Raw genomic sequence first — 26613 nt, 5'->3', positions numbered from 1 at the left:
GTTCCTGCCTTATGCCCTCCGCCACACTACTACCCACTGTACAGTGGTGCTGAAGCGTGAGAACAGCAGACTTGGCAAGTGTAGCTGGAGGAGTCGCAGAGAGGGCGCACGGCAGCATCCTTCCAAACCCCGAAAAAGCTGTGGAGATATATATTTTGAAACGATAGGACCGGACTGAAAGCTGAAATCTTTATCATTTATTTAATGCATTGAGAAGCACATCTTAAAGTTTGCAACGGTTTATCTCGATAGCCAGAAAACGTGACAGCTTATTAACGAACATTCCGTTTGCATCCAGGCTCGTTGAAGTCGTTGAAGGCTCCAGCAGTAACTGTCTTCAGGTGCGCTGTATGTTTATGGTGGACCAGCATGCATGGGTTCTGCTTTTTTAAAGTGAAGAGGGGTGATGCTTGGTACTTGCCATCCTGCAAGTTAGAATGACACTTTAAAATAGTTGGAGCGCAGTGAAACTAGGGACCGGCTCCGCTGTTGTTGCCTGACAAGTTAGAATCACGGAACTTTCCCAGGAACAGATCACCTTTAATACATTTAATTAACTTAACACACTTTAATCTGTCCACAGCTACGCATTCACCGGCTGGCTCGCCCAGCTGAAAAGCTTTTCAGCATGTCTGGGAATACATCGTCTACTTCTGCCAATCCGCGAGAGAAGCCAAAGGAAGAACCGACTGCGAGCCCCAAAACAAACCAGAGCAGATTCCAGGTGGACTTGGTGGCAGAGGCAGCCTCCGCTGCAGACAAGAGCAAGGGTGATGCGCCCTCTGCGCCTGCTGACAAACCCGCTCCTGCCCTGAGTAAGCCAACAGAGGGGCCGACAGGGGGTGAGGAGGCTAAAGGTAGATTTCGGGTGGTGAACTTTGTGGATCCTAGCGGGGTCGAGATCCCCCCAGATGCCGTATCTGACGCAGATACGATTAAGAGCGAGGGCAGCCTACACTCGTCCACCGGAGGTCAACATCATTATTACTATGACACCCACACAAATACCTATTACCTGCGGACGTTCGGCCACAACACCATCGACGCCGTCCCGAACATTGATTTCTACCGGCAGACTGTTGCACCATTGGGAGAGAAGTTGATACGACCTTCTCTCTCTGAGCTGCACGATGAGCTCGATAAGGTAAGCAAGGGAGTGTTTAACCGCAACAGCGGTTTGCTAACTTGTCCAACTTTGGGTCGTCGTACTTTCGCACGGGTTATTTAGTTGTAAGCCAGCCGACATTTTCACAATTTCGCATTTTAACGAGGCATATTGTGTACAAATAATAATACACATACAGTAACTGCTACCTAAATTCTTTACTCAAAGTTAAGCCCGTAACAGACATCCCACATTTTGTTACATTTTGACAGTCAAACGTTAGGCATCTACTTTCCAGAAATAATAGTCTCGAAAGAGGATTGATGAGAATAGCTTGATTTACTCTGTTGCAGGCTCCGGATGCGTAATGTTTCAGTAATCCATGTTACACGCATTAATAGCCCATTGCTCACTGACGTTTTTAAGAAGAGAAACGTTCCTTCCTCTGGGTGCGATGGGTGCCTGAACAGGTCAATAAGCGAAATCTGCAAAACACGCTGGCAAACCCTCTGTCAGAAACAACTGATATATAGATTAAAACTTTATTGTGGTGACCCATGAAATCGGATACAGCAAGTGTGTATTTGTACATTAAATAAAATCAAAACAAATCAAAGCATGTTTGATACTGCAACTTTTACAACCAGCGGTCGCTAAGAGCTTCACCGTGGGCATTTAAAAGAAGTGGAAAAAAATCGAAAAAAAGTTGTGAACCTTTCTTAAAAGTGCGATTAATATGTAAACACATGGTGAAAGAAATGAAAAGGAAATCCACTTTGCACAGCATGGCTACATATACTTTTGTCAATGTACCTGAGTTCTCAGTTAGGTTTTAATGAGCCATTAATTAAAGCATGCTTTGACATCACTTAAGTATTTGCTGTTAGTTCGTTGTTACAGATAGGGGTAGTTGGAAACACATCTCGTCTCAGGCAAGGATACACGTGTCTCTGTAAGTTAGTCATATTCATGTGAGTACCTCACACAAATTGATAATACAAGCAAGCGTTCAGATTAATTTATTAAGAGTAATTACTTACGATGGGTGCCTAGAGCAAGTAATTGGACAACTAATTATGCTTAATTGAGCCGGATTTACCAAACACATTAATGGGGCAGATATTCACTAAATTATGTTGTGCCAGCATATTATTTTTTCCTATTAGTACAAACACATCTCTAGCATTTTTATTTTGCAAATACATATTAGCAGAACAAATGTACAGACATCAAGTAAAGATCAGTATTCATTCAACAGCTCACTGAAATCTCATTAATTGTGAGCTCAGCTGGAATGAAAAGTAGCATACACTGTGGGTCCGCAGGACACAGGTTGAGAAGCACTGCTGTAGTGTATCCCTGCATTTTTAGCAGTAGTAACTGGCCTGCCCAGGGAATCGGTCTAACATCCCTTCCACACCAACAGACAGTGTTTTGTGAGCATGCAAAAAATACATCCATTGTAGTCAGCGGCGTCCCCTGTGCCGCTGTTGCCACACGACTCTCTCCCTTTGCGTGATCACTCAGATCGGTCCAATTTCTGTCTTGTTGCTGGGTGATTATCACCCTGCCAGGGAAGGGAGCCATTCAGTAGCCTCACGGATCAGCCCACTGACCCAACCCGAAACGGTGTGAGCTACATGGTTCTGCAGGGGAAGCGCTGTGGGACAATTGCAGCTTTAATAAATGGATTGTCACGGGGAAAGCTTTGATTTGTGAGACGTGGTAATGACCTATCTGGTGGCCCAGCAAAATTTCTGAGACGGCAGTGTGGCTGGGGTGCTGTATGTCTGCTCTCCTGCACAATTTAGCCTTACTAGCATAGTATACATTACCAGACCCAAACACTCAAAGGTGCCATTCAGAATTATTCCGTTTACCACTGTCTTTGCAAACATTTTTGGGTTGTAAAATGTTTGCTTGCCAATTACATGCATAGTGAACACTTTTTAGAGTACTTTGTGACATACACAGTGCATGTGCACACCTTATGTTAGTTATTCTAAAGGGGACAGTCATTCTCCTCTAGTACTCAAGAAATTCAAACAATCCTACCATAGCTCTTTACTTACCTGTTTTGTCAAATGTGCACACTGTATTGTGCAAACTGCATTGTTAACTGGTACTATAATGCATGTGGGTTCACTTTTAACAGCATGAATTCAACACTGGGCAGTAGGTTGAATTGGTTAATTAGGATTTTAACCCTTCAGAGCTTATGTGCAATGGAAAGCAGTTGTATTTCCTTCCCCTGTACAAGTGTTTTGACAACGCGGAAAGAAAACAAATGGAATCGATACAAGACAGAGCCTGTGTTCCTGTTGGTACACCATGTCCTCAGTCCTTAGTGCCGTTCACACTTGAGTAGCTTTCCTGAGGTCCCTAATGTGTGTAATAGCTTATGTGCTTCTCAGTAAGTGGTCCCATGTGCATTTGCAAGTGTCCTTTCATTACCACAATTTCACTGGCCATTTTACCTACAGGTTTACACCACAGCTTTACCTTGCAGCAATTGGTTGATTATCTGCTGCATAGCATTGATTTTGAAACTAAGGAAACAGCTTCAGCAGAAAAAGAAGCTTCATTTATTGAAGGAAATGTAAGCAAATAAAACTGTTGTCTTAAAACAGTGGAATATCAGAATAATATTTTCTGATTAAACAGTTTCATGTATGTTCATCACTATAATCTTGCATGCCTTAACATTTAACTGCCAGTCAAGGCAGATGTCTATACGTCACTGGAGTGTCACATTAATTTTTCTGCAGGTGTTCCTGCTGTGTTTGCACGTCATACTTCCTTTTCCAAGGTCCCCCAAGAGTCTTACTATTCATGTACACTAAGACAGGAGCTGAGATTTGAGATGCACTGGTCCCCTAGCATTGGCTATCTCCTGTCTCCGTGGCAACACCCCTCCCTAGGGTGGGCGGTCTGTTTACCTGCAACCGAGTCGTCATGAGAGGAGCTGACACACGTGACGGTTACTGCACAGCTGTAATAGTTTGCTGTCGTAGCAATAACAGCCCTGCAGAATGGGGCCTGTGTGGCTCTGAGCTGCCTGTGTTCTGTGCTCATAAGAAGCTCAAGAGGTGAAGCTCTCTGCCAATGCTAAAATACATTCCCTATCCACTGGTGAAGGATAAAGGCTTTTCAGGCTCAAGTGTCCTGTGACTAGACTGACTGGCTAACAATAAATGCTCTGATATAATTTTCATTGACTGATTGAATAATAACCCTTCCTGTGTATTTAAAGTGAAATGTGAGATGGATATAAATTAAGAGTTTTCCTATTCAAGGAAGTTAAAATGCCTCTAAAACACTAACAGTGATCCTACAGCCAGTACTTGCAGAGCACATGTCTAGCCAAAATACCTAAATGCATTTCAGAGGTATTTAGAAGGAGCTTAAAATAGTCTTTCACGTCTTTTGGTTTGTTTTTGTGTCCTAGAATGCTAATATTTACAAAGAGATCAACAGTAAAGGTAATTGTACTATGTTGCTGCGAAATTATAATCAAAATTATACAGAAAGGTTGGTTAGGTCTTATAAATACAGCAGTAGAGAGAAGAGTTAGTACAGTTTAAGAGATTAAACAACATTAATTTGATTCGTAATCCACTGATAAGGTTCTTGGGAATGAAAAAGCCAAATGAAGGTTTCAGGCGCGATTGATTTAAGATTTACAGAAAGGATAAAAAGGATTAAAGATTTTGAAATATTGCTGAAATTTATAGGTTGCTGTTTCTCACATCACTGATGTCCCAAAGAGGATGACAGTTTGCTATTTTTTATTTTTCCATTAGTTTTCCGCAATGACTACTTTATGACACAAAGCACTTCATTTGTGTACAAACTTGTCTGTCACAGTTGATTAAAATAAAATAAAAAGACTGATTTTGCATAACTGTAAAGTGCACATTTCCTTGAAAGCTGGCTAACTACACATACCTATTGATAGCTTCATAATGTACTAAAAACTGAGTCAATTCAAAACACAGTCTGTTAAATAGCCTGTTCTAATACAGCACAAACTTGAATTTAGGGCTCACCATGGTAATTCCTGGCCAAGTATAACTTTTTGAGTTAGCTATGTATGCCTCAGCAAAGTTATTAAGGAGCAATGTTTCCTATTATTTGTAGGATGTAAATCAATGCAAAATTTTAAGCCTATAAAATTCACTTTCTTTAAGCGGGATGAGAAAACTTAAAAACTTCTTTAATTCTACATGTCCTCTCTTCTCATCACTTCACTAAGCCCACTTGTGAAAACGTTTGCTTAAAGTGAACCCACATCATGCTTATTGGCCAACCACTAAGGCATTGGAAATCCTTTTAAGAGCATCAGGCCTAAAGAGGGCTTTCTCTTGTACCTTTGGACGGCCACCTCTCACTGACGCCATCCATAGTCGGAGCACCAGCGCTGGACCGCGGTGACGGAAACGCAGTTTTGACCTTGCCCGATACAAGAATGTCGTTCCCTCCCACCTGCACTTTTTCCCTGTCACTGGCACTTTGTTGGCCTGGCGGGTGTGATGTCAGAGGCCCAGCGGTCACATGCCGCTCTGACAATGCTCCCTCTCTCCGCGCTCCCCCGCCCAGGCCGGCGCGGCCCCTCACAAGTCTGTTGACGGCCCCGGGAGCCAGCAACAATGCCGCCGTGTGTCCGCTCCCACCCCGCTCAATGGCCCAATGTCCCGGCCACTGACAGACCCCAGCCACGCCGTCTTGTGTGGTTACTTGTGACTGTCGTAGCAGCATGGACAGAGCACAGCTGTGCACAGGCAGGACAGGTGATTAGTTGCCGTGACATCCTGACACACGCTGGCTGGAGCTGTTGTGCCATTCAATATTTCACCTGCCTGCTGCCCCAGCATTTCAGCCCTGCTTCTCTGCTATAGGCAGTCCCAGAAGTCAGGTTGACTTTCACCTACTCTGGTCCATACATTTAAATATATACACAAACCCCGAGGGGTGATCTTGTTACTATATTTAATTCTGAAATGTTTGCGTTTGCAAGAAAAGCAGAATGTGCCAGACAGGCTGTTCTGATAAAATTCAGTTTTCTTGTCCCTTGAATGTCGCTTCAAAATATAATATTTTCAAACTGAAACTAGATAAATACTGGTCAACAGCACAGTCTGAAAAAAAACAATCAACTTGATGGAAATTTTTAGGAAGAAAAGTGTTCATTTTGACTGTCCGGTCAGGTGGGGATGTTATAAACTTATACAGATGGAGTCTAACATTTCTGTTATGTAAAAGTTGGTTTTAATTGATATCAACCTTTTGTTTGACAGAAATAAGTTGAGGTATTTATGTATTTTACTAACATAAACATCATCTCTCTACTCATTGCTGTCACAAAAGACACTTACCTTTCAAGTGATGTCAAGCCTAGATCAGTTTTCAACTGACAGCTCAATCAGAGAGCACAATTAGAAGAGATACAGTACCAGCACACATCGTGCAGTTGAAAAAAGCAAGATGGGAAAGGATGGAAAAGGATTTATCTGATCCAGTGTGTCATTTGAAAGTATACAGTAGGGCACACAGAGGATAGAACAATAAGTGCCCTGCTGTGTCAGCCTGTAGACCTGAACGTGAGAAGGTCCGCTGTCAGAGCTGAGTCAGACTAGTCAATACAACCTCTTAGAGGGTAAACCATATGTTCCATTAGCATGCCCTGAAAAAAATAGTCCTAATTAATCCAGCTAATATGCATGTTACAGGTGTTCATAATTTAATATAATTAAACAGGAAACACATTTGTTCAAAGCAAAAATAAACAAAAAAGAGAATGACTCCATACACATATTTTTATTCCTTTACTGACTTTGCTTAAAGGCAGTGACACTCAAAGACAACATGAACAGTGATGTATCAATGAGTGAGAGGTGAGGACACACCACCACAACAGCCCTTTTGCTGCTGCTGGTTGATTTTGCCCCCTGTTGCCTGCCTTTCACAGGAGCCTTTCGACGATGGCCTCGCGAACGGGGAAGAGCTGACACCAGCTGAGGAAGCCGCAGTCATTGAAGTCACTAAAGAGTCAAAGGGTACGGTGAAGTTTGGCTGGATCAAAGGTGTCCTGGTGAGTGCCCATCCTCCTAGAGATTGTCTAAAAATGTGAAGTGGCACAGCATGCAGAATGAAATAGCTTGTGGCTTATTTATGTTCCAAAAACCTCTGATTGCTGCAAAATGAATGAAAATCTTTGCCACAGCGTTTGCAGTCAAAGGGGTTTTGAGTGGTGTCCCCTTTGTACTTGATTGACTTCTGTAAACCCAGTATGGAATAAATTAATGGAGCACCACCATACAGCAAACCCCTTTCTTCTCTTATGTAACAGGTGCGCTGCATGTTGAACATCTGGGGTGTTATGCTCTTCATCCGAATGACCTGGATTGTGGGCCAGGCTGGCATTGGTAGGTTACACCACCAACCCTGTCTGTGTCTGTGTGAATTTCTTTTACAGCTCACGCCTCCCCCTCACATTCTACAATTTATGGTCTGGTATCAATACGCTTCTGCATAGTGCCACAGCATGATTGCTTCTGTTCACACTCATTCATCTTTTCAGCATGATTGCACCTGTTCTCAGCATTACTGGATCTGAGAACAGTTCCCAGATAATCTGGAAGATTAGTTTCCAGCTAATCTGGGATATTAACTGCCACATAAGGGTCAATTATAGTACAGTTTGGATGTTATAAACAGATGTTCTGTCTTTATACAAATTATATATATTTTGCAATACAAATTATTTGTCATTTTGACATGTGAATGAGCATGGCATCTTAAAATGTGTTGCATAGTGGTTAGTGGGAGTAGGAACATAGGAATAGGAATAGGAATATTTCATAGAACAATTCTGTGCTTGTGTCTCAAAATGATAAAGCTCCCATTTGAATTGCCATGTTCCTTTGTGATTGACATGCCTTAACGTGAACGGGAAGTAGTTTATCATATGTTGATCATTTTCAATAGAGCACACCTCATAAAAATGTTTTCTTGTTGGATATTACAGATTTGCTTGGAAATGTAGGACATGGTGCCTTAGTGTGGAATAATCTGTTCTTGTGTTCTTCAACAGCTCTCACATGTGTGATTATTCTCATGGCAATGGTTGTAACCACCATCACCGGACTCTCCACCTCAGCAATAGCAACCAATGGCTTTGTGCGAGGGGGTATGTCATCATGTCATTCAGTGTTCCAAACAAACAATATCAATACCTGGTCAAAAACAGCACAGGTGAATTTTATGAACAATTTAAGACAACGTGATTAATAAATAAATGGCAACAAGAGGAAAAGGAATGGAAAGATGACAATGAAGTTTAACCTTAACCTTGGATTTAAATGATTAAAGCATACTACACCTAGTTTGAATAACTGCGTTATGTGTAGAACTAGGCATATTTTTCAGAAATTTCAGAGAGGGTACATTTTTAATACAGTTAAAATCCCCAAGGCAGCATGCTGGCAAATGTTGTCCTAATGCTGTATTTTTAAAACCTAAAGACCTTCCCACACAATCTGCCTAGGGCTGACACTAATACAGTTTTTCTTTGATCAAAGCTGTAAACAAGGGATGATGTCTGGCAATATAGAAAGGTGACATTTTAAGAGTAGGACTCAAGGAGACAGAATTTCTGAAAATTAATTTTATTTTCAAAATGTATATTTTTATCCTGTTCTATATGCATGGGCTTCCACATGTGCAAATAGCAACCAGATTAAAACTCAGGTAGAGACAGGAAATATGTTTTAAAAATTCTAATTATATGCATTACAGCATTAAGTACCATTCTCTGCTGTGTAGAAATATTTGGTAGGTGGTGCATGCATAATTACTCCTTAGAACATTGATTATGCAACCAGATTAGTTCCAATGAACAGCTTTTGTCACAATGCCCTCCTAAACTGGGCACATTTGATATGAGGAAACTCTTGGCTCGAGCATGGATTGTGGAAACTAGAAAGGACTGTGAAAGAAATATAAGGACTGTGAACTTTATTGAAAAATTAAGTGATCATCTATTGTGTAAAGAAGTTGGAAGAATGCAAGGAGAGGTGTGGACATTAGCAGAAGGAATATCATAAGTACCACATAATGTACTAGGACAGTGTAAGGACTTGTGACACGTGACATTGTAAGACCTAAATAATCCAACCATTTTATAAAACCAGAGTTGCATACCTTTGTTGAATGTGTCACCCTTCCATAACTGAGGAAAACTGTCCACCTAATTTCACTTAATATGGTGATCTTAGCAACGGAATTGTGTTACAGAGCACACGACAGGTGCATGCAGGGAAATAATGCAAATTAAAACAGAAACAGCATGAAGTGGAATGGAAAAAGAAGGAAAATGAGACTATGACAAACAGGAAACAAAATCCTTAGACTGAGAGTACAAATAAGAAAAAAGATATATTGAAGTGTGATATATTTAAGACAGTCAGTGCTGTAAAACAAACATGGCTTGTTGCAACATCTGGCTTTTATATGTAGTAAGGTAGCTCATTCATCCTACATCTGTGAGAATTTTTCCCTCATTCACTCATGCGTTGGACTGATCCCTGGTCCTTATCCTGTGCTCCATGTTATGTCTGTGTCAGCACTTGAGATGCTTTCAGAGGCAATTCCCATAGATCTCAACAAAGAGAGGGTGTGAGCCCATAATTCATAGCAGGACCTGAACACTTCCTCTCCAGCTTCAGCTGCCTTCACCAAGGATTTCTGAGATCACAACCGTAGTGCAATGTCACCATGTTGGCGGAGCTGTGGCGTATTTTCAGTGCTTCATTCGGAAAAGATTTCATCTTATTTACAGGGACTTACATGGTCTGCTGACTCCCATGCTTTATCTGCTTATACCCTTTTTGACACTGGCAGGAGCTGGCTGTCTTGAGCTGGAGCCAAAGCTGGCTGAAGCAGAACCAGAACAGCGTGATTGCTTTTCCATCGCATTATCCATAACCACAGCTCTTGCACACATTTGGAATGTAGTCATGCAGCTTGCATGACTCTACCCACAGCTCACTTGCAAGTAAACCAGCACCAGTAACAAATGCAGCCTGAGCTGACGCCACAAGTTCTTGTTTGACTGAAAAGAACTACATGTAAATGAGCCAGCCTGGTTCCAGTGCTAAAATAGAAAATGGGTTTTGTGAACCCTGAGGTAAGTAAGGTGGTAAAAAAAAAAAATAAAAAATAAGGATGGATGTGGATGTGTCATTCTATGTTATGTTACTTCTGAAAATGAATGAAATCTATATTGCGTGTTCTTGCCTGCTTACTTTCAATGTAGGTGGGGCATATTACCTAATATCCAGGAGTCTGGGCCCAGAGTTTGGTGGGTCCATTGGTCTCATCTTTGCCTTTGCCAATGCCGTGGCTGTCTCCATGTATGTCGTCGGCTTCGCTGAAACAGTCGTGGAACTTCTCAGTGTAAGCAGCTTTGAACGGGCATACCTTCTCTACCCACCACACATAATACAAAAAAAACTTTGACAGAAATGGTTTTCATATAATTTAGTAGATCATAGACTTAAAGCATTTTGGAAATCATGACAACAAATGACTAGAAGTCAGGTTTCACATTTCTCTATGGCACTAGGGGGTGGTTTGAGTCGTTTGCGCACCGGAGGCTGGCTGGGCCATATTGCCCCTTGTCGTTATTACATTTTTAAACACATCCCTGGTTTCCTGCCTGTGAAGACAGCCTTAATAGAGGATTACTTGGTTCCACTCTTGGTCATGATGAACAAGTGGTTTTTCTTGCTTGTTTTTATATTTTGTTTGTAACTCATGCAGCTTTCATTAGCACTCTGAGATATTTACAGTGCCAAGTGCCATAGCCTCCTTTACTGCACAGTATTGTACAGCTGTACAGCAGTGGAAGTTGTATGGCAAATACGATGCTGATATCCTGTTCTTAATGCTGCTTCTCTCCACCCAATGAATGACAGACTATAGATGCCCACATGACAGACGAGCTCAATGACATCCGGATAGTGGGCACCCTTACCGTCATCCTGCTCTTGGGCATCTCTGTTGCAGGCATGGAGTGGGAGGCTAAGGTAGAGTCACACAAAGGCTTTTCTCTCTGTAAATCTGGGTGGGCCCTGTGGCGATTTTTGCAGAGGTGCTATTGTGCTTGTCTTTCAGGCCCAGATTGTCCTGTTGGTCATTCTCGTGGCAGCCATCTGCAACTACGTCATCGGAAGCTTCATCCCCATGGAGTCCAAGGAGTCCCAGGGCTTCTTTGGCTACAGAGGTTTGACCCAGTTCTGCATTCACATGAAAACAGAAAATATTCTCTGTCTGTGTATACTCAAGTTATTGATGAAAAAGTATTACCCCCTTCCTGCAGCAGTGAATTGCTCAACTGCCCCAAAGTGCCCCAAAGTATAATAAAGGAAATCAGAAGACTAAATGATTTGAATGACTGAGTGGCTTTGTAATCAACTCATATCATAATTGACCATTTTGCTGTCTTTTAAATACAGCGTCTCAGATTTTTTTCTGTCATGTCTTTAAGCGGAAATTATGATGGAGAACATGGTTCCGGACTTCCGCGGTGAGACCTTCTTCTCTGTGTTCGCCATCTTCTTCCCGGCAGCTACGGGTATCTTGGCTGGGGCCAACATCTCAGGAGACCTCACGGTTAGGACCCACTGTCCGTCTGTCTTTTGTCTGTTGTTTCTGTTGTGCAAAGCATTGTTAGAACCTGCTATTTCACACAAATATCTGATCTATTTATGTTTAAAATATTTGATAAAATATTCAAATGGATGTTAAAGCCAGGAATATATTCATTCTGATATTATACGGCTCATAATCATTGTGGTTATGATATCCCTTAACTGTGTGTGGCCAGTAAGAATACTGTCTTTTCAGAACTTCTGTAGAGACTGATGTAGGAAAGAGGAATTATATAACTCTTAGTATTAGCTTTATTTTCCCATTATGAGGATGTTTTTAGAGAATGGCTGTATTCTATGTAGGATCCACAATCAGCCATTCCAAAGGGAACTCTTTTGGCCATCCTGATAACTGGACTTGTTTATGTGGGAGTTGCCATTTCTGCAGGTAGGTGATATCACCAAATATATCCAATCTAATTCATATTTATTTGCGCTCTGGGTTTGTTGGCTTTGGTTGATGTTTGTGGTTATGCTGTGCAGCTGTGCATTTATGCAAGCATCACTTTAACTGCCCTACTGTAGAGAAACCTGTGGGTAGTACAGAGCTCCAGAAACGATGTAGTCTTAGGAAAAATCAAAAGATTAAATACCTTTCTTGTTCTGAACATATTTCTTAAATAAAAGGCACAGGACAGCAGTGATGACATTGAATATGTCATGACTGTGATGTGTGAATATGTCATCACTGTGATGTGATTACGTCTGGATCCTCACAGGAGCTTGCCTCGTGCGAGATGCCACAGGGAACAACAACGACACCATCAGTGGCCAATCTGTGAACTGCACAGATGCGGCCTGCAAACTAGGCTATGACTTCTCTTCCTGTAAGGCAGGAAACTGCAAGTTTGGACTCCAGAACGACTTCCAGGTAAGTCAAGGGCAGTGGGAAGTTTTGGCTTTAACATGAATGAATCAGTTGATAGTCTGAGGTAGAGTGTTAACTGTATGTATCATTTTCTAACAAAGAACTAATGTATGGTTTGTTATTTATATTCATCATGTTTGAAAGTGCAAGTTAAATTCCTGCCTTTACTTTAAAAGAAGATGTCAGACAACGTAGGAGTTTTAATGAAGTATTGTTGTTCTAGGAGAAAATAAAACCCAGGGAAAGTGTTTGGGTGGAAAACTCTATAATTCAACTTTGTAAGGGTCATTCACTTGCTAAAGGTGTGGTATTTCCAACCAAGCATCCAATATCCCTTGCTCTCATCTTCAATACTTTTACCTAAGAATTTAAACAACTAGGTACATTGAGAGACAAGTTTTAAGTGTTGATCCCTTTTAGAGGTAACCCATTGGTTCTCTTTAAAAAAGTTACTACTGTACTCTTAAACAGTCATTTGAACCATGTTGACAGATCAAGTAGTCTCTGATTACATTGAGTTGCAATGAGGTGTGATTACATTCATTCCTGACATAGAAAATGTGACTTCCTTTCAGTAATTAATGCATTTCCTGTGGATGAGGCCTGGTTCAGCATTCATTTTGAATTTGTTTTGTGTGATTTGCTAAGATACATCCAACCCTGTAGTACTCTAGATTGTCAAGAAGAAAACAGATAAGAATTAATAATAGGAATCCTCAAAATGAGAACTCAATACCTTTGATATTCCAAAGCATTCAACATTGTCATTTGAGTTAACTCACTGGTGTCAAGCCAATTGGAAGGTGAGTTGGTGTGTACGTTCTTCCTGTTTCCACCAAAAGCTAGGGTAGATGCAGAGTCATGAACACAAAGGGCTGAGAGAATGGTGTTTGTGTGGTCACAAGGCCCACTGGCAAAGCTCTGAATGGAGGCATTGACTGCCGCCCATCGCTGCGGACACCCCGCCTTTCTGCAGCACTGATATCATGAGCGAGTGGCGCAAGGGCACGGCTGGTATTGCGGAGGCCCAGGTGCCCTGTGTCATTGTCCGGGACAGTGACGAGTATCGCCCTTAAAGAGGCCCTTGTCTTCCAGAGGGTGGAACGGAACTGGCAGTCGGCGAACAAACAGCCCTCACTGTTCGCTTTGTCAACAAAGGCACGTCACAAAACTGCCTCGGAGAATGCACACTCGTTTTCAGCCACTGTCTTTGTCTTCTGTGCGCACCTTGGCTTTGATGCCAAGTATGCAGCAGACAGTTGCAATACAGCATAAAAAATGCATGCAACAAAGGCATGAAATTCAAAGTTGATTAGAATTCCTGCTGTGTGGTCAGCCAGTGAATTTGCATCTCCGAGAGGATTTCACTTTGCATAGTACATTCCCACCCCTTCCACTGACACTATCCAAAGCAGTGGCAGAATACGAGCAAAATATAAAACATCAAACAGTCTATTGATCCTGGTCCTTTTGTTACAATGGTGCTGATACACACTGAGATGTGAGAAGAAAACTGAGGCACAGACTAGAGTAGTGCTTGAGGAATAGAGTGTCTTTCTTGGTACTTTGCTTTTGTGCTCTGCTATTCAGCACTTGTCACCTACTCACCAGAACTGGCAACCTACTGTACCACTTTGCAAGCTATATATTAACGCTCCCCTTGTGAGTCATGTACAAAGCAGTTCTTTTGAAGCTATGTTTAAAAGATAGGGGATTGTGGAGTAGTGGTTTGGGCTTTGGTTGGTGTGGGCTTATATGGATGAGGGTGTCGATAAGAGAAAGGATGATGGAAGCTCTGTGCTCATGCCTTAGATCATGAGCATGGTGTCTGGGTTTGGACCCCTCATCACTGCCGGCGTCTTCTCTGCCACTCTGTCCTCTGCCCTTGCTTCACTGGTCAGTGCTCCAAAAGTCTTCCAGGTGAGTCCCTTCTTTCAGTATTTATATAAACAACCAATAAACATCCATAAAACTCTTTTACTTTTCCTCAGCTGACTGTTGTTCTAGATCTGACCAAGAGTTTACACGCCATTGACTTTCTTGGAGAAGGTACTGTCAGTTATCGGACTACGGGAAGTTGACCAGTCCACATGGTCTTTGTCCTGCAGGCTTTGTGCAAAGACAACATCTACCCTGGCCTGAGCATGTTTGCCAAGGGATATGGAAAGAACAATGAACCCCTGCGTGGCTACGTCCTCACCTTCTGTATCGGCCTGGCCTTCATTCTGATTGGTAGGTTTGTCTTAAAATATTCTCACTTTTATGTGTTTTTTTTTCAAATTTGTAACAAGAAAAACTGAAACGCGTGTAGTGTAGTTGTCAAAGTAATATAGTCCATTCAAATAGCTATCATTGTGTTTTTGTTCTGTAGCTGAGTTGAATGTCATCGCTCCCATCATCTCAAACTTCTTCCTGGCATCCTATGCCTTAATCAACTTCTCTGTGTTCCACGCCTCTCTGGCAAACTCTCCAGGTAAGGCCTTACTGAAGCCATGAATATATGCATTCTCAGACGAAGAGTGTTCATTCCATCAACTACAGATTTACATTACGAGCTATTGTTGGTGAAAACATTGGAAGACAAGTGAGGTGTGACAGTACAGTACCTGAACAGTGTCCCCGTCTTGCAATACAGGATGGCGCCCCAGTTTCAAGTACTACAACATGTGGGTGTCGTTGGCGGGGGCGGTGCTCTGTTGCGTGGTCATGTTTGTCATCAACTGGTGGGCGGCCCTCCTGACCAATGTTATCGTCATGGCACTGTATATATATGTCAGTTACAAGAAACCAGGTGAGTCCTACATAATCAGCATGTCCTCTTTAAGATTTTTGACCTCTTTTTGTAAGTGTGAGACCCATTGGGACATGCTGACCTCAAATATATATATGTATATATTTATTTATATATAGTACATACCATTGGTATCTGTAAAAGATAAGGTCTGCACTGTATTGAAGTTATTACTGTATACTGCATTACCATCACTACCACTGTAATAACATACCAGCTATGTTACTCTCACTATATTATTATACTATAACCATAGTAACACTCTATCCTATATTATAATTGATGTGGGCATAACATTTAATTCCATGTACAATAGTTAATTTCATAATCTACACCCTTTCTATCTTATAAAATTGTCATTACTGTTACCACAGCTATACAATAACACACTTCAGGTACTGTGTGCACTTTTAGCTAGAAGCATTTAGCTAAAATGCTTCTGAATTGATATTTTGACTTTATGGTTTTATTACTGCCCTTTCCCAGTGGCTCAGGGTGGGGTGTACTCCATTCATGTCCTCTTGAATGCTATTTGTATTTTTGCCAGCCATTTGAACTGCTCTCTCTTAAGAGCATTCTATCACCCAACATAATTATTTCACAAGGGAATGTTTGTATCACAAACTCCATTTCGTGAAATGTATTGTGAGCTGAGCATATTGTCTCATTCCTACCTGTTCCGCAGTCAGTGATGACTTAAAGACAGTCTCATGAAAAGGTTCCGAAGCTCCTAGGTTCAGAGGGAATCCTGAACTACAGCATTCAGAATGACAGATACAGTCTTACCATGTTCACACTTGCAAACTGAGCATTGTGTTGTATGCAGTGAGACAGCAGACAGGCGTAGGTGTGTACAGTAATTAGCATGGGACTCTGACTGGTCTCTGGTCTTCTTTCAGGATGGCTGGAATAGGTTGTCCCGTCTGGCTCCTGTTGAGTTTTTCAAAGCTATAACGGGACCCGCAAAGGAGAACTTATTTTGCTGATTGCCTCAGCATTTGTTAAGTCTATCATTGTGGAGCAATGCACTAAATAACGCCGTAATAAATAATCACGACAGCACCATTACTGCAGGTTCCCATAAACCGGACCAGATAGGCATGTGTCCCTTGTGTGGTGACGGCTGAGATTGGACTTTCTGAAGTATACATAAAAGGCCATAAAATCCGCAGGGAATGATATCAGCACACTGTCTTCAGAGATGATTTAAGAAGCTTTTGACAGTCCATGGCTCTTATCTCTGGTCACATCAAAGAGACAGTGTGTACATCCATTGGACTACACATGATACAAAGCATGAACCCAGGATAATCCCTTCAGCAGCAGCTGACAGGTTCATGAGCATGTGCTCTGTGTTACAGATGTGAACTGGGGCTCCTCCGTGCAAGCACTGACTTACCATCAGGCGCTCACACACTGCCTGCAGCTCACTGGAGTGGAGGACCACATCAAGAATTTTAGGTAACTCAGCCATGCGAGCAGAGGTTTTACTGTTTGAGTGAAGTCCTTCACTAAAGGTGAAATTGAGATAAACTGCGGCATGACAGTAACACAAGAGCTGTGAATGTGCCTGTTGAAAAAAGATTTTGAAATTTTTGATCCTGAAAACCTTTTCTTTTTTCCATCCCTGTTTAAATGCCCATTCACTATCTAGCGACTCTCTAGGAAGGATGAGTGGTTGTCCTTTCAAAGGCTAACGACCAAATAAAATTTTTGAGAACTGAAAACAACCGTTGCTATGACTGCTGTTCGGCATCATAAAAAGGTTTTTGTCCATACTAAATATCAACAGGAAACTGGGCACAAGATGACCGATTTACTCCCTGTTGGGTTTATCATCAGGGTCAAGAGAGACGCTTAATTAAAGAGCAGTTGAGAACATCATGCAGCCATAATATGTTATACCCCAGAATAAATGCCTGCACTCTACTATTAGAGAGTAGATGACCACCAAAGATTCATCTCCTATTCATTACAGCGGTGTTCATTGATCACTTGCAACAGTACCATTAATTCATAGTGCCCTGGATAATAGTCACCACTACATCTAGCTTTTAGATAAATGCATTCCCTGGGTAGGGTTGAATATCAGTAAAGGTCAACCTGTCTGTGCTAACAAGGACAATTAAACTTGTTTATGAATTATATGAATTGAAATCAGAATTTATTTATGCACCATGTTCCCAAACATCAAAAAGGTCTGATTGCCTATATTCAGCTGCCCTTCACTGACTGTGCAGCTATATTGGAAATTGCCCAAGATTATTACTGAAGCAATGTAGCTCAGAGGAAGAAATAACAGATTTTAAAATTTAAAATTAAGTTAAAATTAAGTTACTTTAAAAGTTACTTTATTTGCATACATAGATTCTTTACTTCTTTTACTCAAGAAAAAAGCCTATTAAACACCTAGTCTTACAGTATATATGCAAAGTGGATGAGCAATTGATGACTAAGAATACATTTTGGGGTCTGTATCAGTTTTACTGACTATCAATGTATATCAATATATCTTTTATGAAACTAACAAAATTTTTCAAAAATTTTGAATTCACTTGTCCCTGTTTGGGCATGTGGCAAGTGGTTTGTTAGAGACTCTTTTTGTTTTTCCTGACTTCTATTGTCAGCATAGTGGTAGTAGGCATGGAAAATACACGCATACATACATACATATTTCTACATACATTTTCATCCGATGGCAATGATCTGTATTATGCTGCTATACTGCTGTATTATGATGCTATACTGCAATCAGCAGTATTAACTGTGGTACTCGTGTCTTTTGATGAGGGTATTCCATTATTTCAAAAGATCTATAGCTTTCTTTAAACCACTTACACTCACATAACAGGGGAGGGACCTAAGCTGGTTCAGTTGTTCAGTGGTTAGCTGGGTTAGGTAGTTGCCCAATGGTAGGAAAGTCTACAGACCTTACAGCCCACATATTTTGATCCACAGAACTTCTATTTGTTTTGATTACCATACTTCTCAAATTGGTGTCTTACAAAGGAAAATAAGATTGCTCAGGATCACAAGAGGTTTGCAAGATCAGTAAAATGCACATACACCTTAAAACTGTTATGATAATAATAAAGTAACTGATAAAGTTTCCCTCCCGTTGTGTTTTTCCTGATGACAGCAATGTCTGTATGAGATATGGGTGTGCATGTTCATCTTTGGTTTGACTCATTTTCCCCACAGACCCCAATGCCTGGTGATGTCAGGGTACCCCAACTCCCGCCCAGCGCTGCTCAACCTGGTGCACGCCTTCACAAAGAGCATGGGGCTCATGGTCTGTGGGCACGTCCGCACGGTGGGTAACCGGACTATTCGGGTCTAGCAAGGCCAGCTCATGTCACTGATTTTACCCTTACAGCATCATACTGCCGCATTTAACAAGGGTATGTCCTACCACTGCTCATTTCAGCTGTTTCAGATAGTGAAATGCGTGTGGTTTCATAAAAAACAATTTCATAAAATATTTTTTTCATAAAACACAGTTTCGTAGAAGATTATTTGTTGCAATTTATTAGACCTTAAATTCCTACAATCTATCAGTTTTATCCACCACTATTTTATGAGTTACTTTCTTTCCACGTTTAGTCCATTTTGCATTTTGGATTGAGTTCCTACCTCAACCAATGTCCAGAACAGTTAGTCTTTGATCTAGCTGGAGCAGTCGAGCTCCCCCACCCTAACAAAAGCAAAGTGACAATTCACAGATTCATGTCTGCCAGTGACCTGTTAAGGTAATGGGTAATGAAAGTAATAAAGGTAATGAAAACCACATTGCCTGATAGTGACAGGGTCCGCAGACCCATGCCAGAGTAGCAATCTCAGCCTGGAGAACTTGGAGCCTTCAGTTTGGCTATCTCTTTCTGTCAAGAGAATGAAAACAGTCTTTCCTAATTTTGGTCCATTTCCCAGCCTGGAGGCAGCATCACTGGGTGTTTTTTTGAGAATAGTCAAACAGTGGTGTTATGTCTTGTTTCATATTCAAAATATTTTATTTGATGACCACCCTGTGTGTAGATCATTATAACAGCTTCATCAACATTGATTTTCACTCCTGCATTTGGATATAACCAGTACTGTAGATGAAGTTCGTAATCATAATATGCACTTTCAAAGGGTGTAATTACAATGCTGTGCATTCACATCCAGTCATTTCAAAAGGCTTTACCAAGGTATAGACCTTGACTGGGTAGTGTCTAGCCATCAGAACACCATCAGCTGAGCTGGAGCAGCAAGAGTTTAATAGGGCAGTTAGACTGGGAATTGATTAGATGGTCAGATTAGGACTTTTGTCAGGGGATAGAGGTTAATACGCAGGGGTGCTGTTGGATCTACCCTCAATAAATTTGTAAAGTTGTAGAAGCTCCCACTTTGAAACTTGTTGCACTAAAAATCCTTATGATGTAGGATTAATATTTATGAAAAAAGAGGATCATAAAAGATGTTTTTGAAAGTTGAATATTCCTGTTTTTTATTTTAGGACATTATGCTTCTAAATCTCAACACATCATGAACTGTGAGGAAATATTGATGACATCTACAAGCAGTATGTACACACTGTTAAAGATACTGACAAGTCTGATGGTGTGTTTTTTTCCAGCCTACCCGTAGGCCAAATTTCAAAGAGCTGGCAAACGACCAAGCTCGTTACCAGCGATGGCTACTGAAAAACCGGACCAAAGCCTTTTACACACCAGTGTTTGCTGAGGACTTGAGGCAGGGTACTCAGTACCTGCTACAGGTGAGACCACAGGCTATGCTACAGTCACGAATGTCTTAGACTGGAGGAACAGCAGGTTTATCATTGTAGCATTCTGTTCTTTGGTAAAATTTTAATGGTTCATTTGATCATGTTTAGGAGAGCAGACATGATGGATGTTGATCTTATAGGATGACAAAATAAGCTAGACATGAAAGGAAGTAGGTGATTCAGATTTAATTGGGTTATTACTTGGAATGGGGAGCTAGCAGTGTGAAAAGGAGTTAAAAAAACTAATTGAAATTAAAAGTCAAACTGTTTTAAGAAATCCAACATTGTTTTTTAAGGCTGCAGGCCTAGGCCGCTTGAGGCCCAACACGCTGGTGATAGGCTTCAAAAACAACTGGAGGAATGGAGACATGAAGGATGTGGAGACCTATATCAACATGATTCAGTGAGCCGGCCCTGTCCCACAAAGCTGTCATAAAGATACCCATCAATAGCTTTATAGTAATAGTTTTTATGAGACCATCTTAAATTTCATTTGGTTTAGAGATAAAAACTGTGAGAGCTGAGGTTGGTTTTTGGCTTATTAAAACCACTTTCCCTACTGTATTTCTGATGAGCACAGAAAAGGAATTTTGATAAATGGTGAATGGTGAATTTACCTTTTTAGTGTAGGACTATCATAAAATTCTGAGGTTGTATTAGTTTCTTCCAGCACGTGAAGGAGTTTTGTTGATTTGTTGATTTATTGATTTGTTGATTTCTTTGCTGAAAAATAAGTCACAGCCTTTAAAGTATGTTATCCACATGACAAGTACGTGTTTAAACTAATGTAGTGAAAAGGATTCACGTGAAATGGTTAAAGTACTGGTTTATTTATCGGTCATAGTGATGCCTTCGACTTCCAGTATGGTGCCGTTATCCTCAGGCTGAAAGAGGGACTTGACATTTCCCATATTCAAGGTCAAGGTCAAGGTAAGCCCTCATATAACTCTCTCAGTGTACCAGTATGAAAGAAGGAGTATCTGCCATGTCTTTTTCATTGAGATTAATTAAGAACCTATGTCTGCTTTGTTTAAGGTGTCGTTTTTGTTTCTGATTTGCACAAGCTGTTGAACAGTAAGTTCTAGCCAGAGTAGCACCTGTTCATTTTATACCCCAGATGAGCTGCTGTCCTCCCAGGAGAAGCCTTCGGGGATAAAGGACATAGTGGTGTCTGTGGACCTGAGCAGAGACTCTGATGGCGACTCCTCCAGAGCATCCTCCAGAGTCTCCACAGCCCAGAGTAGCCCCATCATCCATAAAGGTGATGCTCCTCACAGCTCATTTCATGGCCCGCTTATATTAGAATTCAATCACAGCTTGCTTCTTAATCACACGTTGTCGACAGCATTTTCTTCCCCGAGGGAAACTGTAGTGAGAGTTATTATTTAATCTTGTAGTCATGATTGAGTCACCATGATGCCATATATTAATTTGCTTTTCTACTAATACAGTAAGTGCTACTGAGTAATCGTTTCATCTTAACCCGCTGTTTACACGTTTGTCTGCCATTGCTACAGCTCTGAACATTAACTGCACTTGTCTCTTTCTAACATGATTCAGATAATGACCAGGATGCAAGGGCCCCTACTCAGCCACTGCTGGAAAAAGGCAGGCACTCAAACCCAAGGAAATAGCATGTTTGGATTTTCTCATCCTCTTTTCTCTGGCCCTCTGTTCTGTGTTGTCTCTTCCTGTGCCTCCAGCGCAATCTTTGAAGCTTTGTTTTTATCCAGCTTGTGTGTATCTATCAAACTGCCAGAATCTCTCCCACTTCAGTTCAGCTGTTATGCTTTTTTCACCCCTTCACAGAGATTGGGCCTCGTCTTAATCTTTTCTTTCTGTGCCTGTGGACAAAGAAGGATTTTTTCTTTCACGCAGTTGGCTCTTAGATCAGATACTTGAGAGGAAAACACAAGATAGTTTTGCAAGCAGGGCCATTTTCTCCTAAAAGATTGATTCTTTCATAATATGGAGTTCCTTCCATTTCTACTTTACTTAAAGCATTGTGTTCTAGCCACAGCAGTTCAAGAACTATCAACTGATAACAAAAGGCCAGAAAGAGAGATTAATCAGGATTGTGGAGAGCAATTCATTTTCCTGAAAACCCACATTTTTTAATACCCGTGAAGATTTTCAGTGCCCTGTACACGGGCAAGACGTTTGTGTAAAATATATACGGCCTGTATTTTGTTTTTCATGTCATATTCTCAGTCAAAGAAGCATGAAGGTCTTTATTTGTCAGTGATGGTGATGCCATTTTCAGACCTGTCTCTGCTGTGTGACTGACCTGTCCCCCTGTGCGGTGTTCAGATAAAAAGATCCCGCCCGTGCCGCTCAGCCTGGCCGATCAGAGGCTGCTGGAGGCCAGTCAGCAGTTCCAGAGGAAGCAGGGCAAGGGCACGGTGGACGTGTGGTGGCTCTTTGACGATGGCGGTATGTTGAGCACAGTCGAGAGTTCCGTAACAGTCTCTGGGGACTGGGAGGTACGGTAGACTCACAGTAGGAGCAGCAGACTCATGATTAGTAGGGTAAATTTGATTGGTTTACCCCGCAGCATAGGAATCACTTCGAGTATCTTTGCATTGGAGGTTATTAAGTCCAGCCCTAAAGTGGTCTGGCCTGAATTTATAGTATGTGAATGCAGTGTGTGAATGCAGTGTTACAGTTTGGTCATAACTCACAGTGTATAACTTATAGTACACAAAGTAACAATGGACAACCTACGTAATGCTTTGACTGTGAATGTTGCAGGCTTGACGTTACTGATCCCTTACCTGCTAACCAACAAGAAGAAGTGGAAGGACTGCAAGATCCGTGTGTTCATTGGTGGGAAGATCAACAGGATTGACCACGACCGCAGAGCGTGAGTTTTCCACTAATCCCTCCTGAAAGCAGGTGTGACCACTTTGTTGTCAGTGGTCACGGTTTTCTACAGCTGTATTGGGATCGATGGTTAAGACACTAGGATTTTGATCATTCTCATATATTTCTGAATCAGCAGTTGAATTTAATTCCCTATCCAGATATGGTAAACTGTTATGTGTTATACTGTAATGTTTTTTTCTGTATGGAAAAAAGGTAACTTTGCTTCTGTTTGCTATCACTCAGTATTTGATAGACTGTGCTGTAGCAAACCTTTGAGCCAGTATGCATAAGTTTGTTTACAAATATACAGAATTCCTTGATAGTCTAGATAAATTTATTTTGAAAGCCCAAGCAACTCCTGAATAAATAAAATAATTCCTTCTTATAGTCATAAATAATTCTTTATAACCTTGACACACGTTCTGATCACTTGGGAGCATCAGAAGAGTATTCTGAGAATGCAGCTGCAACTGCAGAAATACTGCTTTTGGTCAGCAGCAGCTGAATTTAAAGTGTGGCCTCAAAGGATAAAGCCCCTATTGCATCATTCTAATCCCACTGGTCTTTTTGTGTAAATGCTTTTTTTCTGTATTTGGAGAGGGCCGAATTGCTCGGCACAGGGAACGATAGAGACACACGCTGATGTCGCATGTCAGGTTGTCCTCCACAGCTGCCCTCCTGTTCTTCAGCCAGCTAAAATTAGCACCACGCCAGCACAGAGCCTATTATCCTGGTGTGGAAAACCATTCGCTCATTAGCGGCCGAGCGCAAATTATTCCCGAAATCCGACGTCCTGCACACCCCCTCCCTGCCTGTGAAGGGCTTGAATCGGGCACTCCAAGCTTTAAGCGTATAATCCCTTCAGCATGTTTCAGCTCCACTCACAGACTCTGTTTCTTCTGTTCCCTGTCAGAATGGCAGCTCTCCTCAGCAAGTTCAGGATAGGGTTCTCCGACATCACCGTCCTCGGGGACATCAACGTTAAGCCAAAGAAAGAGAAGTAAGCTTTGTGCTGTGTTCAACACCCCTCTGAACCCGCCTGTATGCATGTTCTTTAAGGGAGCCTTTTGTCCCAGCTCCTGCAAAATAAAACACAAAGTGGAGGAAGATTTCTGAGAAGGCTGGCTCCAACCCACAGACTTATAAAGAGCTTTACAGCAAATGCGTATTGATGAAACAGGAAGGAGCGAATTTAGTGTCATGTAGTGTCACTTGCAGCAACACTAAAACAGAAGCATACCTGTTCCTCAGTGCTGTGTCTGGCAGCATTTCCACTGGCCCTCAGCCTGCTCTATGGGGGATTAGCATTCAGTGATCTTGCATTGAAAGGTGTGTATTGTGCAGGAATTGGTTGGGGCATATTTTGCATATGAATCATAAAATGTAATTCATTTATTATATATAATACATATAAATGTATGTGTAACTATGATTGTAGTGATGTACTTACTATGTTCAAAGAGCTGTGGTGCAAACCTTAATAATTTAGGTTATTTAGATTATTTATGGTGCATTTACATTACATTTAGTCACATGGCAGGCATTCCTATCCAGACTTATAAAGCAAACGGTACAAAAGTGTCACGTGAACCACAGTACATAGAGAAGATAACAGAGCATTCGTGAGTGTGTGCCAGTTTATCACACAGTGAAGCATTTTAAAGCAGCAACGTTGGCAGTGATTTACTCACACTCGCGCACCCCTCCACCCCCCCTCAGCATGGCGGACTTTGAGGAGATGATCGAGCCGTACAAACTGAGGGAGGACGACATGGAGCAGGAAGCAGCAGAGAGGCTGAAGGCCGAGGAGCCGTGGAGGATCACAGATAACGAGCTGGAGCTGTACAGGGCCAAGGTCAGCCTCTTATCTGCTCGCTGGCGGAGCCGACTGCAGCCGCAACCTGCCATCCTCTCCTGCTATCGACAGCGATCAGCAGCTCAGGACCAGGGGCCTGTCTCTGCTCTGACTCTAGCATGCCAAAACACCCATTTAGGGCCTCAACAACAGCATGAATGCCTTACAATATCAAATAATCTATGCAGCACCAAAAAGTTTGTAAAGGTCAGTTGAGGTGAGTTACAGCAGTAAGTGCCATGAGACAGCAAGTGTGTGTTTGGCATTGTCAAGGTTCTCAGACTGAACAGTGTGGAAACAGTCATCAGCGGTGATTTGTGCTGGCTGGTTAAGAGAAACGGAATGGCATTGATAAAGAGTGGAGAGGAAAATAGGGAGAGGACAGACTGGAGTGTAGCTGAAACAAAAGAAGATGGATCTACAACACCAAGGTAACTGCAAAAGAGTGTGGTTACTGCAAAAGAGGTATGAAAGGTTATTAATAAACAGGTTAATTAAAATAACTTCAGCACTGAGGGATGCTAGTCCCCTCCCTGTCAGTCTTGCCTGATCCCCATCACACTGTAATGTAGGAACTGTAACAGCAAAGCACATGTACTAATTGTCTGTGTCTTTGTTTCAGACAAACCGGCAGGTCAGGTTGAATGAACTGCTGAAGGAACATTCAAGCACAGCAAACCTCATTGTCATGTAAGGAGTAAATATTAGTCTGGAAAATACAGAAGTGTACTTTCCTATGTGTATCATGGTGTGTAGAGGATCTGATACTTGTGTGTGTAATTCTACTCTCTGATATGTTTGAAGTTGCACTCATACTTGAATTTGATCTAAAAGTAGGAATGGGAGAAATCAATATGGAATATAAATCTGTTTGTTTGCTGTTAGATTGGGATGAAAACACCCCAAAAAGTATGCCATCTCTGTAAACAAAAAAACTTTAAGTGCCTCTAGTTTGTGAAGGTGTGGTGAAGGTGTGAAGGTTAAACAATTATAGAGAGGCACTAAAACTGTTAATCTGAAAAATTTACAGAGCACATTGCTCATGTTGTGGTCCACTTATCACTGCCATGGGTTTTAAATGGGCTTCAGAAGCTGTGCCTGATTAAACCGCAGCCATTGATTATCAGTTGGTCAAAACATTGTCTAATGTCATAGGTTAAAATAAGTATTGATGCAATTTTTGTACTACAATATGATTTTTGAAAGGCAATATTTTGCAATTGAAAAAAATACCAAGTGACAAAAAATGATGGTAGTTGGTAGATTTTCACGGTGCGTATACTTCATTGGAAAAATTAACACATTCATGGTGTTGCTTCATTGGTTTTTATAGATCAGACACTTTACTCAGCTGCACCTGCTACGTCCTGATATTCCACAGCTTCTTTGGCCTCAGTACTGAAGATGGATGCATCCTATAGAAATCTGTAGAACTCTGGATAATGGATTCTGTACATTTTGCTCCAGGGCTGACAATGACAATGCCATCTCCCCCTCACTGTCCCACAGGAGCATGCCCCTGGCCAGAAAGGGGACAGTGTCCAGTGCCCTCTACATGTCCTGGCTGGAGGCCCTGTCCAAGGACCTTCCCCCTATTCTGCTAGTGCGCGGAAACCACCAGAGTGTTCTCACCTTCTACTCTTAAAGCTTTC

At 41.6% G+C, this 26613-nt stretch overlaps 1 protein-coding gene across 1 annotated transcript; it reads left to right on the top strand.

Annotated features, from left to right (window-relative positions):
- Window positions 1-26613, top strand: LOC118776002 (solute carrier family 12 member 2-like). The gene is made up of 27 exons (XM_036526016.1): window positions 1-341; window positions 584-1144; window positions 7074-7196; window positions 7455-7530; window positions 8199-8294; window positions 10422-10561; window positions 11083-11193; window positions 11282-11390; window positions 11655-11779; window positions 12121-12205; window positions 12537-12688; window positions 14498-14605; window positions 14794-14917; window positions 15057-15158; window positions 15321-15476; window positions 16838-16937; window positions 18678-18789; window positions 20092-20232; window positions 20538-20644; window positions 21086-21171; window positions 21359-21502; window positions 22552-22674; window positions 22993-23104; window positions 24020-24106; window positions 24826-24961; window positions 25584-25651; window positions 26471-26613. Exons 2-27 carry the CDS (start codon window positions 629-631, stop codon window positions 26604-26606), a joined length of 3375 nt encoding a protein of 1124 aa, XP_036381909.1. The 5' UTR covers window positions 1-341; window positions 584-628; the 3' UTR covers window positions 26607-26613.

The sequence above is a fragment of the Megalops cyprinoides genome, chromosome 4 (assembly GCF_013368585.1).
Source record: "Megalops cyprinoides isolate fMegCyp1 chromosome 4, fMegCyp1.pri, whole genome shotgun sequence".
Classification (NCBI taxonomy): domain Eukaryota; kingdom Metazoa; phylum Chordata; class Actinopteri; order Elopiformes; family Megalopidae; genus Megalops; species Megalops cyprinoides.
This window is presented reverse-complemented; position numbering and strand designations above follow the sequence as displayed.

What these genes read in the sequence shown, in the direction of transcription:
- LOC118776002 (XM_036526016.1), top strand. Translation starts at nt 629, where the DNA reads ATGTCTGGGAATACATCGTCTACTTCTGCCAATCCGCGAGAGAAGCCA. An exon ending in GTGCTCCAAAAGTCTTCCAG is followed by an intron (nt 14,606 to 14,793) that starts GTGAGTCCCTTC and finishes TTTGTCCTGCAG; the next exon opens with GCTTTGTGCAAAGACAACAT. An exon ending in CCTGGCCTTCATTCTGATTG is followed by an intron (nt 14,918 to 15,056) that starts GTAGGTTTGTCT and finishes TTTGTTCTGTAG; the next exon opens with CTGAGTTGAATGTCATCGCT.